The sequence below is a fragment of the Schistocerca americana genome, chromosome 3 (genome assembly GCF_021461395.2).
Source record: "Schistocerca americana isolate TAMUIC-IGC-003095 chromosome 3, iqSchAmer2.1, whole genome shotgun sequence".
NCBI classification, from domain to species: domain Eukaryota; kingdom Metazoa; phylum Arthropoda; class Insecta; order Orthoptera; family Acrididae; genus Schistocerca; species Schistocerca americana.
In genome coordinates, this window is record NC_060121.1 from 758239969 (window position 1) to 758258632 (window position 18664).

The 18664-nt window shown below is 40.2% G+C and overlaps 1 protein-coding gene across 1 annotated transcript in view; it reads right to left on the reverse strand.

The window, feature by feature from the left end:
- LOC124606897 (attractin) overlaps window positions 1-18664 on the reverse strand; it is a 289667-nt gene that overhangs the window by 87831 nt on the left and 183172 nt on the right. The window contains exons 17-18 of the mRNA XM_047138997.1: window positions 12768-12917; window positions 12206-12370 (exon numbers count right to left, since the gene is read on the reverse strand). Of these exons, the coding sequence (XP_046994953.1) occupies window positions 12206-12370; window positions 12768-12917 (315 nt within the window). The remainder of the gene's footprint in view (window positions 1-12205; window positions 12371-12767; window positions 12918-18664) is intronic.

Below are 18664 nucleotides of genomic sequence, written 5' to 3' on the forward strand. Positions count from 1 at the left end.
TGCTATACACTAATAATAAAAAGATTTTTGGACCATCAAAATATTTCAATGAGCTAAGCATTTTGTGAGACGACTTTGGAATGTACTTTGAACACACTTTCCATACAAGTGGCACACAATATTGAATGCATGTTGTTATTTATACTTGGGCAGGTATGGCCTCTCTTTAGTTTGTGAGATGTTACTTCAGTTCCTGTCTCCAACTATCCTGGTGTTGATGTTGTGATACTTCTGTATGTCTGGCCATGAGAAACAAATTTATTCTCTCCCTAACATTGTGAGATATATGTCTGTTCCCAATTCTCCTGACAATACTCTCCATGATGAGTTTGTTTGCAAATTCCTTCAGTAATATTCTTATTTGTACCTTATGAGCAGTGTTCATCTTGTAAATGACATATGAGTTTTTTTTAATTGGAACCTGTCTATGTACATATTTTGGCATCACTGTGCATTGATGTAAACTTTCTTGGAAACATAAAAAACCATGCACATTTCTTTCATAAAAACAAGCTAACTTGAATTTACATCCCTGTGTTTACTGGGCAGAAGCTCAGCAAGGATGTCATGCATACTTTTCCGCAATGTTCCCACCAATGTCAGTTTCATGTCCAGCAATTTTATGGCAAGTAGGACACTAGTATACCAGTTTTCAACAGATATGTTCCTTCCTGAGTCTTTAATGTGAGCAACAAGCTGTTGAACAACATCTAAAGAACTATCAGACCGCTAGTATACACCTCAAATGTGTGTAATTAAGAGTGTTCTAGAATCAATTTTATTCCATATTCCTCAGATTTTTAGGCAAATACAGCCTAAATGAGCAACCACTCCAAAATGCAATGAGTTGCTCATCAATCGTAAATTATTCTTTGATAGTTTAGACTTTAATAAAGTTTTTATCTACTAGTGCCAAAAATTCATGAATAGCAGCCAACTTGTCAGATTTCTTTCTCTCATCTCTGTCACTGGTGTTATCAAATCGAATAGAGAAAAGGAAGAACAAAAATCTGTGACAAGACATGGTTGAGAAAATATTTCAGCTCTGCCCTGCCCTCATATGGAGATGGGTATCTCTGTAGGTTTCAGCAACAACCTCCATTTCCACTCAATCTGCAACCTTTGCATTACTGCTCCTTTCAAAATTTGTGGCGATTTTCATAATGTGAGCTAGTGTACATAACCAGTCTGTCAATTACATTCTCGTCGAAATAAAGGAAGGTGCCCTTTTCTGGTGTCTTTGCTGTGCTCCGAGCTCCAGATAAATATGTGGTAGCAATACTTTGCTATTTAGAACAGCCCCTTTGATTAAATAGCTGTTTGTTCCCTTTGGTTTTACCATATCAACCGAGGAAAAAAAAAGTGTCATTTTCAGAGTTACTGTTTCATCACCAGAAGCAGCAGAAATGTCTGAATCAGATTCATGTTCACTTTCTTCAACATTGTCATCTTAAAAAACAAAGAATCATCCCACAGATTTGTCATCGTCATCATAATCATCATCATCATCATCATCATCCTCATCACTGCAACAGAGTACCACAATAATTTCTTCATCATTCAACATTTTAGAGAGAACAGCTATGTCACTTTCTCAAAGAGTAATATCAGAAATTGAGTCCGCCTTGATGAAAAACACCGTGTTATTCGTTTATTTCTTTATTATCCCAAACTAGTTTCGGCGACAAATATCACCAGCATCTGTGGGGTTATTTAATCTAAAACATGTAGAAAATAGCATGGTTACACAAACACAGTAAAACATTATTACATTTTTACTATTCATCTTTTGAAATATAGTTTTCTATGTATACTTTCATACTACCTTATTTATTGTATGTTACAGCATGTTTTAAGCAATTATTGGCGCTGTTTGCGACATATTTTCTGTGCTCTTTTTTCTGTTGCCGTTTTTTTACTTAGCGAACACCAGGTCATCTGCAACCATGTGAGAGGCTGTTAGTAAAAAAAATACTAAAAGGTGAACTTGGGGTTGTGGTAGTTGTGGAAACCAGTTATTTGGTGTGTACTGAGCTGTTACTTAGCTACACACCAAATAACTGGTTTCCACAACACTACCACAAACTCAAGTATATATTGCTGACATACGAAGTTCACCTTTTAGTATTTTGTTAACTAACAGCCGCTCACATGGTTGCAGATGACATGATGTTCGCTAAGTAGAAAAACGGCAACAGAAGAAAAAGAGCAGCATAGAAAATATGTCGCAAACAGCGCCAATAATTGCTTAAAACTTGCTGTAACATACAATAAATAAGGTAGTATGAAAGTATACATATGAGTGTCACTCCAAAAGAAATGCACACTATTTTTAAAAAAAATCTATCTTTTATTCTACATGTTTGAAAGTTTTACAGTGTGTAGATACATCCTTTAGGAACAATATTTTCATTTCTCCACATAATTTCCATCCCTCTCAACTGCCTTACGCCATCTTGGAACCAGCATCTGTATACCCGCACGGTAAAATTCTGAACCAACCTGTCGGAGTCACTGTTTGGCAGCGTGCACAAGGGAGTCATCACCTTCAAGTTCCACGAAGAGAGTCTTTCAGTTTACCAAAGAGATAATAGTCACATGGAGCCAGGTCAGGACTGTATGGCAGGTGTTTCAGTGTTTTTTGTTGTTTTTCTTGTTTCTTTGTGAGCCACTGTCAACATCCTGGAAACCCATGTGCCACAAACCTTTTTTAACGCCAACACTTCCAGTATTCTGCAAACACTTCCTTCCCTTATCCCAACGTAGCGTGACAATTTGTTCACTGTGATGCGTCTGTCCGCAGTCACCAATTTGTTAACTCTCTGCACACTGTCTGGAGTGTGTGCAGTATGAGGCCTGCCGCTGTGAGGACAATCCTCAATATTGCCGTGCCTGCTTTCATCACGTAACCTGCTTGCCCACTGACTAACTGTACTACGATTGACAGCAGCATCTCCATACACCTTTTTCAACCTCTTGTGGATATTTCCCACTGTCTCGTTTTCACAGCACAGGTATTCTATGACAGCACGTTGCTTCTGACGAACGTCAAGTGTAGCTGCCGTATTGAAGACATGCTACGATGGCTCCACCCACAGGAACAGGTTGAACTAAGTTTGAAAACAAGCAGGAAGGATGTATCTACACACTGTAAAACTTTCACACATGCAGAATGAAAACTGTATTTTTACAAAAATAGTGTGCATTTCTTTTGGAGTGACCCTCGTAGAAAACTATATTTCAGAAGACGAATAGTAAAAATGTAATAATGTTTTACTGTGTTTGTATAATCATACTATTTTCTGCATGTTTTAGATTAAAAAACCCCACTGATGATGGTGATATTTGTCGCCGAAACTAGTTTGGTATAACAAAGAAATAAACGAATAACAAGGTGTTTAGCATCAAGGCAGACTCAATTTCTCATATTACAGTTTCTGTATGCAAACATGAACCAAATGGAAGAGTTCCAAGATGAAATCATTACCGTATTTATTCGAATCTAAGCCGCACTTTTTTTCCGGTTTTTGTAATCCAAAAAACCGCCTGCGGCTTAGAATCGAGTGCAAAGTAAGTGGAAGTTCTGAAAAATGTTGGTAGGTGCCGCCACAACTAATTTCTGCCATCGAATATATGTAGAGCTACATAGGCATGCTTTGGAGGCACAAAGATAAATACTGGCGCCAAAACATCTGCGTCAGTAAAAAAAAAAAAGGGGTGGAAGACGAGCTTTTTTTCTCCGCCCCGACTTTCGACCACTGCATTTTCATACATTATCTAACGAACTAAATACAAATTCCGTATTGTTCATATTCGAATGTAGCAGCATTTCAATGTACTACGAAAATCCGACTGGAAAGACTGTTTGGATTGTTTGTCAATATGGCCAACTCTACGTTCTGAATTTTTTCCTACCTGTGAGAAGAGATGGTTGCTAATAGGAACTTTTATGAATTGTGAATCACATGCAGTATTCTCTTCACCTTAAGAATAATACGAATATTTTGCCATGTATTCTGTCGTGTTTGCTACTATCTCATTTAAATCCTGTCTGCCTAATAAACTACGAAACTAGTGTGAGACAACAGCAAACGCGAAAGAATATACATATCATGTCACGTCATGTTTATATTCATATTATTCTTCTGCCTAATAGTGATAGTCAGAAATGAAGCAGGCAATTGACTAGATTTTTAAATATAAGATGACTCTGATTTCTGTGCAGAATCTAATGTACAAAAGAGGCGTCTGCAAAGATTTTGAAATGGAGAAAAATTTTCGCTAAACTCTCGTTCAGAACATCTTCTATCATACGCGGTCTATTATTTGGTTCTTGTTGATCATTATCAAAGAAAGCAGCAGTGCAAGTAAAAACAAATAGCAGTCTCTTGCCATTATTTCATTAAGGAGACGATTAAAAAAAAAAAATCCTGTGAACGGCGGTAGTGCACACAAAAGCAAGCCATGCCGTGAGCAGCGACAGTCCGTAAACACTCATTATCAGAATGCGACAAACAATGCATGACACAGTACAATAATGCATTTTCAGCTTAGAGTGATGTAAACACCTATAACAAAGAGAACGTCACTTATCAGATGAAAGAAAAATAAGCAATCAATTCAAACCAGACGAAGCACGTGAAAAAGAAAGGGTACTCGTATAAATACAGACGGAGTGCTTGACGCATAGCAATGGCTACCTGGTAAAGCTTAACTGCTAAGCTTACGACTTGAACCAAAACACTGCAGCTGTATCGTCATTCATTCGACCTAAATTGTGCCTCATATTACAATGGACAAGCTTTGTTTCGATTTGGAGGTGCGGCCTAAAACTTTTCTCTCCCCTTGAATTTCGAGTATCAAATTTGAGGTGCGGCTTATATTCGGGAAATTTTTTTTCCTTGATTTCGAGTCTCATTTTTCAGGTGTGGCTTAGATTCGAGTGCGGCTTAGATTCGAGTAAATACGGTATGTCACTTTCTTTTCGTCTAAGAGAAGAAAATATGACATAAAAATATAATTGGTAAGCAATGCGATACACATAATGCAAAAAAGAAGCAACACACTTATTTGAACTCTTGTAGCCTCTGTATTTGACAGCCAAACACTCCCATTTGTGGCAGGTCACAGGTGCAAATACAGATACAGCTGAAAGCAAACACTTGCGTAGAAGAGGATGGGTGATAAAGCCAGAACGCCAGTAGTCGTGTTGGATCAACCACTCAATAATGGCCAGTTTCAGAATGTCACGTGAATTAAGCAAAACGAAAATCTCTTGGGTCATTTTGATCCAACGCAAGTTATTAAGGGTTAAGGAAAAATACGACCAGACAAAGGAAACCTTTAAACTGAAATTCCTAAGCTATAGAAGTAGATTAAAATCAGAGCAATAGAGCAGTCTGATAACGCAAGTAAGGCATCCCGCAAGCTAATTTATATATATCTTAAACCTCCCACGATCATGAAAGTTGAACCACTCAGAATAAGACGTGACAGTATCATTGTGAAACACAAAAGTGCTTTAGGTAGTATTTTTAAAACTATTTCACTTCTCCTACTAACCAACCCACATTATAGATGCATAGGTAAGGAACCAATGTCACCTCACTGACATACCAAAATTGAATTTCATTGTTGTTGTTGTTGTCATCAGTCCTGAGACTGGTTTGATGCAGCTCTCCATGCTACCACATCCTGTGCAAGCTTCTTCATCTCCCAGTACTTACTGCAACCTACGTCCTACTGAATCTGCTTAGTATATTCATCTCTTGGTCTCCCTCTATGATTTTTACCCTCCACACTGCCCTCCAATGCTAAATTTGTGATCCCTTGATGCCTCAGAACATGCCCTACCAACGGGTCCCTTCTTCTTGTGAAGTTGTGCCACAAACTCCTCTCCTCCCCAATTCTGTTCAATACCTCCTCATTAGTTATGTGATCTACCCACCTAATCTTCAGCATTCTTCTGTAGCACCAAATTTCGAAAGCTTCTATTCTCTTCTTGTCCAAACTAGTTATCGTCCATGTTTCACTTCCATACATGGCTACACTCCATACAAATACTTTCAGAAATGACTTCCTGACACTTAAATCGATACTCGATGTTATCAAATTTCTTTTCTTCAGAAACACTTTCCTTGCCATTGCCAGTCTACATTTTATATCCTCTCTACTTCGACCATCATCAGTTATTTTGCTACGCAAATAGCAAAACTCCTTTACTACTTTAAGTGTCTCATTTCCTAATCTAATTCCCTCAGCACCACACGACTTAATTCGACTACATTCCATTATCCTCGTTTTGCTTTTGTTGATGTTCATCTTATATCCTCCTTTCAAGACACTATCCATTCCGTTCAACTGCTCTTCCAAGTCCTTTGCTGTCTCTGACAGAATTACAATGTCATCGGCAAACCTCAACGTTTTTATTTCTTCTCCATGGACTTTAATACCTACTCTGAATTTTTCTTTTGTTTCCTTTACTGCTTGCTCAATATACAGATTGAATAACATCAGGGAGAGGCTACAACCCTGTCTCACTCCCTTCCCAACCGCTGCTTCCCTTTCATGCCCCTCGACGCTCATAACTGCCATCTGGTTTCTGTACAAATTGTAAATAGCCTTTCGCTCCCTGTATTTTACCCCTGCCACCTTCAGAATTTAAAAGAGAATGTTCCAGTCAACATTGTCAAAAGCTTTCTCTAAGTCCACAAATGCTAGAAATGTAGGTTTGCCTTTCCTTAATCTATTTTCTAAAATAAGTCGTAGGGTCAGTATTGCCTCACGTGTTCCAACATTTCTACGGAATCCAAACTGATCTTCGCCGAGGTCGGCTTCTACCAGTTTTTCCATTCGTCTGAAAAGAATTCGCGTTAGTATTTTGCAGCTGTGACTTATTAAACTGGTAGTTCGGTAATTTTCACATCTGTCAACACCTGCTTTCTTTGGGATTGGAATTATTATATTCTTCTTGAAGTCTGAGGGTACTTCGCCTGTCTCATTCATCTTGCTCACCAGATGGTAGAGTTTTGTCAGGACTGGCTCTCCCAAGGCCGTCAGTAGTTCCAATGGAATGTTGTCTACTCCCGGGGCCTTGTTTCGACTCAGGTCTTTCAGTGCTCTGTCAAACTCTTCACACAGTATCGTATCTCCTATTTCATCTTCATCTACATCCTCTTCCATTTCCATAATATTGTCCTCAAGTACATCGCCCTTGTATAGACCCTCTATATACTCCTTCCACCTTTCTGCTTTCCCTTCTTTGCTTAGAACTGGGTTTCCATCTGAGCTCTTGATATTCATACAAGTGGCTCTCTTTTCTCCAAAGGTCTCTTTAATTTTCCTGTACGCAGTGTCTATCTTACCCCCCAGTGAGATAAGGCTCTACATCCTTACATTTGTCCTCTAGCCATCCCTGCTTAGCCATTTTGCACTTCCTGTCGATCTCATTTTTGAGATGTTTGTATTCCCTTTTGCCTGCTTCATTTACTGTGTTTTTATATTTTCTCCTTTCATCAATTAAATTCAATATTTCTTCTGTTACCCAAGGGTTTCTACTAGCCATGGTCTTTTTACCTACTTGATCCTCTGCTGCCTTCACTACTTCATCCCTCAGAGCTACCCATTCTTCTTCTACTGTATTTCTTTCCCCCATTCCTGTCAATTTTTCCCTTCTCCCTGAAACTCTGTACAACCTCTGGTTTAGTCAGTTTATCCAGGTCCCATCTCCTTAAATTCCCACCTTTTTGCAGTTTCTTCAGTTTTAATCTATGGTTCATATCAGTTTTAATCTACAGTTCATAAGCAATAGATTGTGGTCAGAGTCCACATCTGCCCCTGGAAATTTACAATTTACAATTTAAAACCTGGTTCCTAAATCTCTGTCTTACCATTACATAATCTATCTGATACCTGTCAGTATCTCCAGGCTTCTTCCATGTATACAACCTTCTTTTATGATTCCTGAACCAGCTGTTAGCTATGATTAAGTTATGCTCTGTGCAAAATTCTACCAGAGGGCTTCCTCTTTCATTTCTCTCCCCCAATCCATATTCACCCACTATGTTTCCTTCTCTCCCTTTTCCTACACTCGAATTCCAGTCACCCATGACTATTAAATTTTCGTCTCCCTTCACTACCTGAATAATTTCATTTATCTCATCATGCATTTCATCACTTTCTTCATCATCTGCAGAGCTAGTTGGCATATAAACTTGTACTAGTGTAGTAAGCATGGGCTCCGTGTCTATCTTGGCCATAATAATGCGTTCACTATGCTGTTGGTAATAGCTTACCCGCACTCCTATTTTTTTATTCATTATTAAACTCACTCGTGCATTACCCCTATTTGATTTTGTATCTATAACCCTGTATTCACCTGACCAAATGTCTTGTTCCTCCTGCCACCGAACTTCACTAATTCCCACTAAATCTAACTTCAACCTATCCATTTCCCTTTTTAAATTTTCTAACCTACCTGTCCGATTAAGGAATCTGACATTCCACACTCCGATCCGTAGAACGCCAGTTTTCTTTCTCCTGATAACGACGTCCTCTTGAGTAGTCCCCGCTCAGAGATCCGAATGGGGGACTATTTTACCTCCGGAATATTTTACCCACGAGGACGGCATCATCATTTAACCATACAGTAAAGCTGCATGCCCTCGGGAAAAATTACGGCTGTAGTTTCCCCTTGCTTTCAGCTGTTCGCAGTACCAGCACAGCAAGGCCGTTTTGTTTAGTGTTGTAAGGCCAGATCAGTCAATCATCCAGACTGTTGCCCCTACAACTACTGAAAAGGCTGCTGCCCCTCTTCAGGAACCACACGTTTGTCTGGCCTCTCAACAGATACCCCTCCGTTGTGGTTGAATTTCATATGAAACGAAATGGGAAGCTATGGTAGACAAAATGGATACCAAAATTTGATCTTGAACATGGCTGCAGGCAGCAAATGTAGAAAGCAGTCTTCGCATGATAAAGGTGACAAAACAGCCTAACAGTTGCAATTGTACAAAGATTTATTAAAACTTCTCTTAGAAGGATCAATAAATGACAATGGTTAGATAACATTGTGGAGCTACATTATGATATGTTGTGATTTATTATTATAGGTGTGAATTTTTCTTTTTTTGTGCCTTATGGCTACATTTTAATGTAACTCCACAACATTATGTAACCAGTATTAGTCACAGATCCTTCTGAAGAAGACATTTTTAACAATGTCAAAACCTGTGTCAAGAGGTTTTAATAAACCTTTTTACTACTGCAACTGATCTGGCTGTTTTTCATTGTTTCCTCTTGAAGACTAGAGATTATTGTGATAGTCCAGGCAATGACTGCTGGTGAGAAATAAATGGCAGTGTAGCTTTTAAAATTATGAAATTACTTTTTTGTTTGAATGTATAAACAAAACAGTATTTTACCCTAGTGATAAACTGAATGAGGTTATGCTGCCTTAAACAAACTGACCTCATATTCATGAGGATGGAAGCTCCATCCCTATCCAGCCAGTCTGATTAAGGTTTTCTACGGTTTCCTTAAATTACTCCAGGCAAATGCCAGGATGGTTCCTATTACAAGGCCACAACTGATTATATATTCCATTCTTGACAAAATGGGCCTTTATATAAATTCCTGTACTTATAAATTAAGTACTTGTTCTTAAACTATAGTACCATGCATGATGTAACATCTCTCTTTGGTATAGTGATGCATTACACAATGTAAATACAGCCTCTCCATCATGACTGCCACAGTGAAAAATTTTTTATTGGTTAATCAGTTTAGACCCACAAACTGATTGGAACTTTATTATTATTATTTGTGCATGTAATCTACTACAGGTGACTCTTCAAGGCATGATGGTGATCACAGGTTTTGCTACGCATTGTGGTACCTGCTGATGGGGCACTTACACTATATAGCCATGTCACGGCTCAGAGAAGTGAAGCACGCCATAGAACAGTGCCTTCCATGTCAATGAAAGACCTACCATGGAAGAAAAGAAATTGGATTCTGTCTGTCTCATAGGAACTTAACTGTCTCTTATCATTGTTATATGTAATGCATGCAATGTTATTGCTCTTGTATGAACATACATTATTAAGTATTGTTATCTCACTGTATCTGAAGTAGTAGTATAATCGGATTTAACACAATGTACTTTGTATTAACTGGTACAATGCTAACATTCAAAAAAAGTTTTAAGATTTCTAGCACTGATATACTGTAGTTGCAATACAGAAGTAGTCCTCGATAAGAAAAACTACACTTTTAATCTGAACATTAAACCAAGAGGCATCAGTTCAGAATTGAAAGGTAACTGCAAACAGCACTTTTAATCTAAACATAATATACTCAGATGAGCCAACACTTCACACGTCATGTCCAACATACATTCAAAAGTAATCCTACTCCATCGCCGCCGCCGCCACCACCACGACCACCACCACCACACTCCTCACTTTATCTCAGGATGAAAAGCGGAATTATTTAAAACCTATATCTTTCCGTAAATGCACACAATTGCATTATTTATCTCTTTCTAGTTCTGTAACATCAAACACTTAACAGTAATGCAGACTTCTACTTTCTTCTTTTACACACTCATACAGTCTCTTCACTCTAACTGTAAAAAAAAATGTTCCCACATGGTGTTCAATGCACATTCAGATAGTCATTCTAGCACATATAAAACACCTTCTACAAGATGCAAATTATTACTCTTCAGATTGATTTAGTCAAATGTGTGTGTGTGTGAGAGAGAGAGAGAGAGAGAGAGAGAGAGAGAGAGAGAGAGAGAGAGATGGTAGACGTATCTATTTTAGTGGCTGATGTTCTGAAAATTTATGTGCTAAAGCAAAATGAAACAAGTTCTTCAGCGTTTCTAGGTAATGTTTTCTTCCTCTTTCAAGCACAAAGTGGAACTTGCTTTACTAAAAGTTTTTTTCTGAGCTCAAAACTGAGCAAGTTTTTATTGGTTTCTAAAATTTTAAAGACCTGAATAAAAAATAAAATAAAATAAAAACTTGGTATGGATTGCGTAACACACTACTGATTTAATAAAGAAATTTATGCTCGAACAGTCCACGGGTGTACTGCTGGTCCATAGTGTCCAACAGGCACAATATTTCAGGGATCAAACGTGTCGCCATTGTCAGATGCGCTGACGAACACGTGGACTGTTCAAGCAAGAAATACACTGGGAGAAACTGAAGAATCACAAAAGAAATTAATACTTCTTTTTACTTCCATTCATATTTGGTTTGCAGAAGCTGATTCGTACATTGCAGCAGCTATTCACAACCAATGGTACTGTCACAACATGATTGATGACCTCATTTAATGAAGTACAATCTAATGGAATATCCTCTGATTATACAATACTATTTTAAAAATCTTTAACCACCACATCTACAGTGAAACAACATGGGAAATATAAGTAATCCTGAGTGAAAAAAATCTAACATCTAATTTACTATTTCTGTTGTACAACATTTATCTGCAATTATACACGAGAGAAGTTTCTGCTACAACCCTTATGATAGCATAATGCTGAGAGAGCACTAATAATAACTGCATTAAAATCAGCTCTTCAAATGTCATTCATTCACAATTGTAATTTGTTTCTGCGACAATACAACCCAAACATTTGGGTCACTCTGATACTTCTCAGAAAACATATAGTATTTGTAAAGGGTGTTCATGATAAGAATAACCTTCCTGAAGTAGTTTTCAAGATTGGAAATTAGCATGTCTCACCTTGTACATAGAATACTAACGAGAGATGAGTAGTGCAGAGAGAAATAGCACCAAATTCCTCGCCCAGTGCTGCCAACCCTACCAGTGCTATGCTTATATGAGAAAGGAAATTTGTAACAAACAATGCAAAGCAGAGAAGCACTGTGACGGACACCATCTTAACTCACTTTAAAATCCAATAAATACTATCCACAAAGCATGGCACAACATTGTATACAGAAATCACACGACACTGCAGTTGTACCAAAACAGTGTGCTTTCTAGCTGAAGTTGGCAGAAATTGAGACCAAGAGAATACCAGCCAATGTAATTCAACTTGTGCCAGATTTCTCTTTACCAGTGGCATCAATGTGAAGAGTCTTCTTATTGTGGAGAGACTGCAGCTGCAAAAATAATACTGACTGGTTGCACAAAAATGTTGAAATATGATGGTGTGATGCCTTACCAGTCTTCATGGTGAGGTTCATCTTCGCTAGAACTGAACAAGTAATACTAAATTCAGCATCCACATCCGACTTTGGTGGACTATTTCTAAAATTAATCTGTGTATAATGGCGATCATCCTTCTTTGATAAATTAAAAGTGAACTGATAGTCTATTGTGAGCTCATCTGCAAAAGCAAACAATTTAAATTTAGAAGCAATTTTACTATGCATAAAATATGATCAGGAACATTTACATATATCTGAATCATAGTCAAGGGTTACAGGAAAGGCTTCTTATCAACAGTTGCAGAAGAAGGGAGCATAAATGGTGGAAGAAATGACATTTCTCTTCCATCTGCAATTAGGCTGTGTGGTAGTATGGACTTCTTTGGAATTTAGAAATTGTATATCTCTAATATAAAAATTCAATATGCAAAATAATAGACTACTTTTATAATACTTATTATATAATGTACCATTATCTTCACAAAATAGCACACTATCTTTCAAACACCTTGCTGTTATTAGTTTTTTAACATTAAATCGTATTAAAAAGAATACTTTGGAAATTTGACTACGTACAGAAACAAGAGCCTTTATTTGTGGGATCTCCGAGGTAATGATTCTGAGCATCACACCGCTCACAGTGGTCACCGACAATGCCTTTTGTTGTGCAAAAACACTTTCCTGTGTCTGGATGGCATTCAGTGCCCTGATCATTACATTCACAGGCTGCAAAAGAAAATACAATTGTTACATAAATATAAAAATCTGCTGTTTGCTCAAGAATAAGAAGGAAAGACACGGGAAATTTTGGCATCCAGATCCAAAGAGAACATTCTACAATATGGTCTTGAATAGTGCACCAACACAAATCTCTCAATCTCCTACAAATTATGATTCGTAACAGACAATAGAACATGGGTACATCCAATGAAAGGTTACATGTGTACACAAATTATCTTCAGTCTCTATCGTCATAGCATTCCTTGTTCCCTATCACTATCCAGGTACTTACAATGTTACTTGCAATATATTTGGGCATTCGTGTGTAATTATTATCTGCACTGTACAGTAAAGCATATCACCATGAACCAATGAAAGCTGCCCTTAAAATTTTTTTATACGAGACTGCCACATACATGAAATATATTTGCATCTTTAAAATTAATAATGGAAAGCAGTATTTAATATCCGTGCAGGCAATGGCTAGAAACACAGGCAATGAGCTACTGCCAATGTATTATATGTAACATCCCCCTTCTGTGCCACCGAAGGGCTGTAGCAGACAATGAGTGCTCCAGAGTAACCTTGGTTGATATGTAATTCAAACATTATTATCAACAAATGCGCCGCTTCTGTGATTGCAGACTTGACAAATAAAATAACATGTGAATGACAGAAGCCATACATGGTACGTGATATGAGCCAGGAACTTTCCACAAAAGATTCTGGACACCACGTGATGTTCTGTGGTTTATTAACTATGAACAATTTGTGATCTGGAAAGGGCACATCTGACGTTGAGGAAAGAAGTTATAGTCCTTGAACAGGTGGTCCAAGAGGTAGTAAGTTTATAGTTAGGTCTAGAGTGAGTAATGAGAGACAGGGATTGCCTAGCTAACTCCAAAGCTGCACTGCCCCGCTAAATCTGCCTGTGTGTTGTTACTGAATATAAGTAGCAGTTAGTTCCTAGCTTAACTTAGTTTTAGTTATGGGTCAACTGAAAGTATTATGTGGGTGACAGTATTCGCTCTTTGTTTTAAGTTCTTAACCTAGTCGTTAGTTGACTAAGTGAACCCAAACATAATGATTGATTGTTATATTAAAATTTGTTATACCAAACCTAGTTGTTCTCTTGAAGCACTTTCAGTATCGCCTTAGTTTCAATCAGGTTCTTCAGCTTTAGCCTTGAGCATTTTAGCTCCTGCTGAACTACTCTGAACCTCTGTTTGCTTACATCTTGAGACGCAGGATGCAATCAGAGGTGAACTTCATGTGTTTGGCTAACTATAGCTCACTGACACAACAAATGTGGCAATAGGCGGTGGTGGTTAGTGTTTAACGTCCCGTCGACAACGAGGTCATTAGAGACGGAGCGCAAGCTCGGGTGAGGGAAGGATTGGGAAGGAAATCGGCCGTGCCCTTTCAAAGGAACCATCCCAGCAATTGCCTGAAACGATTTAGGGAAATCACGGAAAACCTAAATCAGGATGGCTGGAGACGGGATTGAACCGTCGTCCTCCCGAATGCGAGTCCAGTGTGCTAACCACTGCGCCACCTCACTCGGTATCTGGCAATACGCATTGCAGTATAAATTCCACAATGCAATACATCTGTGCAACAAAGATGAAAGAAGTTATTTTGTTATTATTATTATTATTATTAATATTATTTTGTTTTGTTTTAGGACGCAGTAACAAGTAGGGTCATTAGCACCCATGTCAGAACTGTAGAATATGAAGACAAAGAGAGGAGTTGAAAATGCCTACATGTTAATCCCAACCGACAAACGAGAAGACAGCTAAAAATAGGGATGTGGAGAAAAGTCTTTCAAATACATCATAGAAAAATGGAGGTCCTAAACCAGAAATTAAATGGCCTTCGCCATAGTGCTACAACAGATAAAAAGTAAAACACAGTTGACTGCCCGCTCGACATTTGCTAAAACGGCCAATAACTCAGATGGAAAACACAAAGGAGAATGTAAGTGAGTAAGAAAAGGGCAGGAGGTGGTGGACCACCACTTAACAAATGGTGATTGCTAAAAAGACAGCGCCCAATACGCGACCTAGCTAAAATGATCTCCTCACGGCGAGAGGGCTGAGAGGAGGCTGTCCAAGCCACTGGAAGAGGCTTTAATGACCCGGAGCTCGTTCCCATGAAGGGAGCACCAGTGGTGATGCCAAAGTGACACCACCTATTGACAGATGGCAACACAAAGATTGTAAGAACTAGTGGACTGAGGTACGAGGACAGCATGTTTGGGAGTAGCGTCAGTGGCCTTGTTTCCTGTCAGACCAAAATGACCAGGAAGCCACATAAACATAACAGTGGCTCCATGAAGAGTAAGCAAGTGGCAGCTTTCCTGGACCCGTTGCACTAAGGGATGGACTGTGCACAGCACACACAGGCTCTGAAGGGCAATCAGAGAGTCAGAGCAGATGACCAATTGAAATGTCTGGGTCACCGGACGTACTGTGTGGCCTGATACTGCTGAGTGGTGTTCCCAAAGCCTATACTGAAAAGTGTCAGCGCCAATAACAAAGGCACACCCGACACCATGGTCAGTCCAAGAGCCATCAGTGTACACAAAGATAAAATTGTGATGTTCCGTGCAAAGGTCATGAAACTGAAGGCAACAGAACGAGGCTGGAGTAGTGTTCTTAGAAAGTGAATGAAGGCCAAGCTGAGCACGGGCCGCCACAGAAGCCAAGGTGGTGAAGGGTCCACACGCACCGGGAAAGTTGCAGATAGTGTGAAGTTATGCTGCCAAAGCAAGAGCTGAAAGCGAACTCCAGGAGGTAACAGAGAAGAGGGATGTGACCCATACTGATGATCTCAGAAGTCATCAAAGAAGGAGGCGTAGGATGGCTGGCCACACTTAGCAGAGAGAGAGAGAGAAATGGGATGGCAGCTACAAGAGAGGTGTTTGTCCTTACCGGGCTTAGGTAAGGGTGTGACAGTGTCTTCACAGCAGTGCCTGGGAAACGTGCCCTCTGCCCAGATGCAGTTGTCTATGTGAAGCAGAAAGTGCTTGCCCACCAGAGAAAGGTGCTGCAACATCTGACTGTGGACATCGTCTGGCCCTGGAGTGGAGGGTTGGGATGAAGTGAAGAGCATGTCCAGCTCCCTCATAGCAAAGGTGGCATTATAGCACTCAGGATTCTGAGAAGAGAATGGTATCACACGAGCCTCCTCCGCTCGTTCCTGTTGAAGGAAGGCTGGCTGATAGTGGGAGGAGCTCGAAACCACCACAAAATGGCGGCCCAAGGTGTTGGAAAGAGCAACAGGGTCCACTATGACATCATCTGCTACTGTTAGGAAGGAAATTGGGGAGGGGATCTTGGTCCCAGAGAGCCATCTGAGGTTGGCTCACATGACGGAAGAGGGAGTGAAACTGTTAAAAGAACTAGTGAATGAAACCCAGCTAGCTTGTCTGCTATCCTGAAGAATGCAATGACACTGTGCAAGCAACTGTTTATAATGATTGCAATTTGTCATTGTAGGATGATGGTTAAAAACACAGAGCATGTCTCCGTGCACAAATTGCATCATGGCACAGCTCAGTCCACCAAGGGACCAGGACACGCATGGTAAAGAGGAAGAGCGAGGAATGTAACTTTCTGTGGCATTAAGGATGGAGTTTGTAAGATATTCTACCTGGTCATCATAACTGGGGAAATGTTGTTCATCGAAGGTCGCCAGTGAGGAGTAAAGCCTCCAGTTGGCATTATTAGCTGCCATTTGGGTGTGCATGTAGGTGGGGTAGGAGTCAGCAAATGGATGCCACATTGGAAAGGGTCGCTTGAGTACACGTCAGAGAGAATAGACCACTCGAACAATGGGCAAGCTGGGCAGTACAGAAGGATAGGTCCAAATGGGAGTAGGTGTGCATGGAGTCTAAAAGGAACATTGGTGCTCCTGTGTTATGGTACAGGTCAAGTTGATTGAGAAGGTCAGCCAAGAGGGCACCTCTCAGACAGGTTCTAAGAGAACCCCAAACGGGATGGTGCATATGAAAGTAATTGAGCAGCAGAGAGGGGTGAGGTAGCTGGCCAATAAGCTGGAAGAAGTCTGCCCTGGTGACACTGAATGACAGAGGAATGTAAACGCTACAAAGGGAAAAGGTCATGTGGGGGAAGGAAAAGGTCAACTGTAACGGCTTGAAGGCAGGTAGTCAGGGAGATAGATTGACTATGAATGTCATCCCATATGAGCAGCATGATTCCCTCACGAGATAGAATGCTGTCCTCTGGGGAAGGTCAAAATGGACCAGTAAGAAATATGAGAGCTCAAAGCAGTCTTAAGGATGTAATTTTGTTTCCCAGAGGCAGAGAACAAGTGGACACTGTGATTCTAAGAGCAGCTGTAAATCGTCTTTGTTTGATTGAAGGCCACGAATGTTCCACTTAAGGAGAGTCATAATCGAGGAAAGCAGAGGAGGGAAAAAATGAAGGGGTGTCACCTCGGCAGCTGCTGAGTGTCGGTCTTCAGAGACTCACCACAACAGGGCACAAAGGCTGGAAGATCCTGCTCCATGAGATCTACACAGGAAATGGCATTCTCCCTCTGTTGATCTGCGGAGTCTAGGGCAGAAAACAGGTTGGCAGTGCGCACCGGCGACATGGAGGTCAGCCAGTTGAGGGCGTCATGGGATGACACCATCCAAGAGCATCTCCGAGTCGGTGAAGGGAAAGACCACTCACCTTTGTTTGACTTCTTGGAGCCTTTCCGATAGGCAGAGGAAGACTCAAATGTTTGTTGGCTGGAAGGACATAGCAAGTCTTTGCGGGAGTATTCCTTCTAGTCTTTCCAGCCTGCTGGTTGTTTAGCACGTGACTTTGCCCCGGGAGGAGATGATTTAGTGGCTTGTTGCACAGCTGGATGTGGAGACGGCGATGCTACCATTGTTGTTGTTGTTGTGGTCTTCAGTCCTGAGACTGGTTTGATGCAGCTATCCATGCTACTCTATCCTGTGCAAGCTTCTTCATCTCCCAGTACCTACTGCAGCCTAAATCCCTCTGAATCTGCTTAGTGTATTCATCTCTTGATCTCCCTCTATATATAATGGTAAGACAGAGATTTAGGAACCAGATTTTAAATTGTAAGACATTTCCAGGGGCAGATGTGGACTCTGACCACAATCTATTGGTTATGAACTGTGACATTGGGCAATTTCACAACCACAGGTCACATGTCTGATGGTCATGTTTTTCATGGAGCGAGATGTAGCAAGAACTGTACTGTAGTGCCAGATGGTAGAAGCAGGGTTTGCGACTAGCCAACAGCTTGCGCGCGACTGGGTAAGGCAATTTTTCCATTACCAAGATCTCCTGGACAGCCTCTAGATGCATGGGACAATCTTGAGAAGTGGTGGCATGGTAGCCATTGCAGTTGATACAGCAGGGTGAAGGAGGCGGACAATGCCCTCATGCACATCCATACCACAGGTTACACATCTGACCAGGAGTTGACAAGACATCTGAGTGTGGTTGAAATGATGATACTGGTAGCAGTGCATCAGGTTTGGAATGTATGGTCGGACTGTGATAACTTCATATTCTGCTTTCATCTTGGATGGAAACAACACTCTATCAAAGGTGAGAAAAAGAATGCATGTGGGCACTAAGGATGCATCTATCTTCTTCCATCACCCGATGGACGGCAATGACACACTGATCAGAGAGATAGGTTTGGATTTCTATCTCGGTCTGACAATCAAGCAGCCTAGTGTAAATAACACCACAAAAGAATTC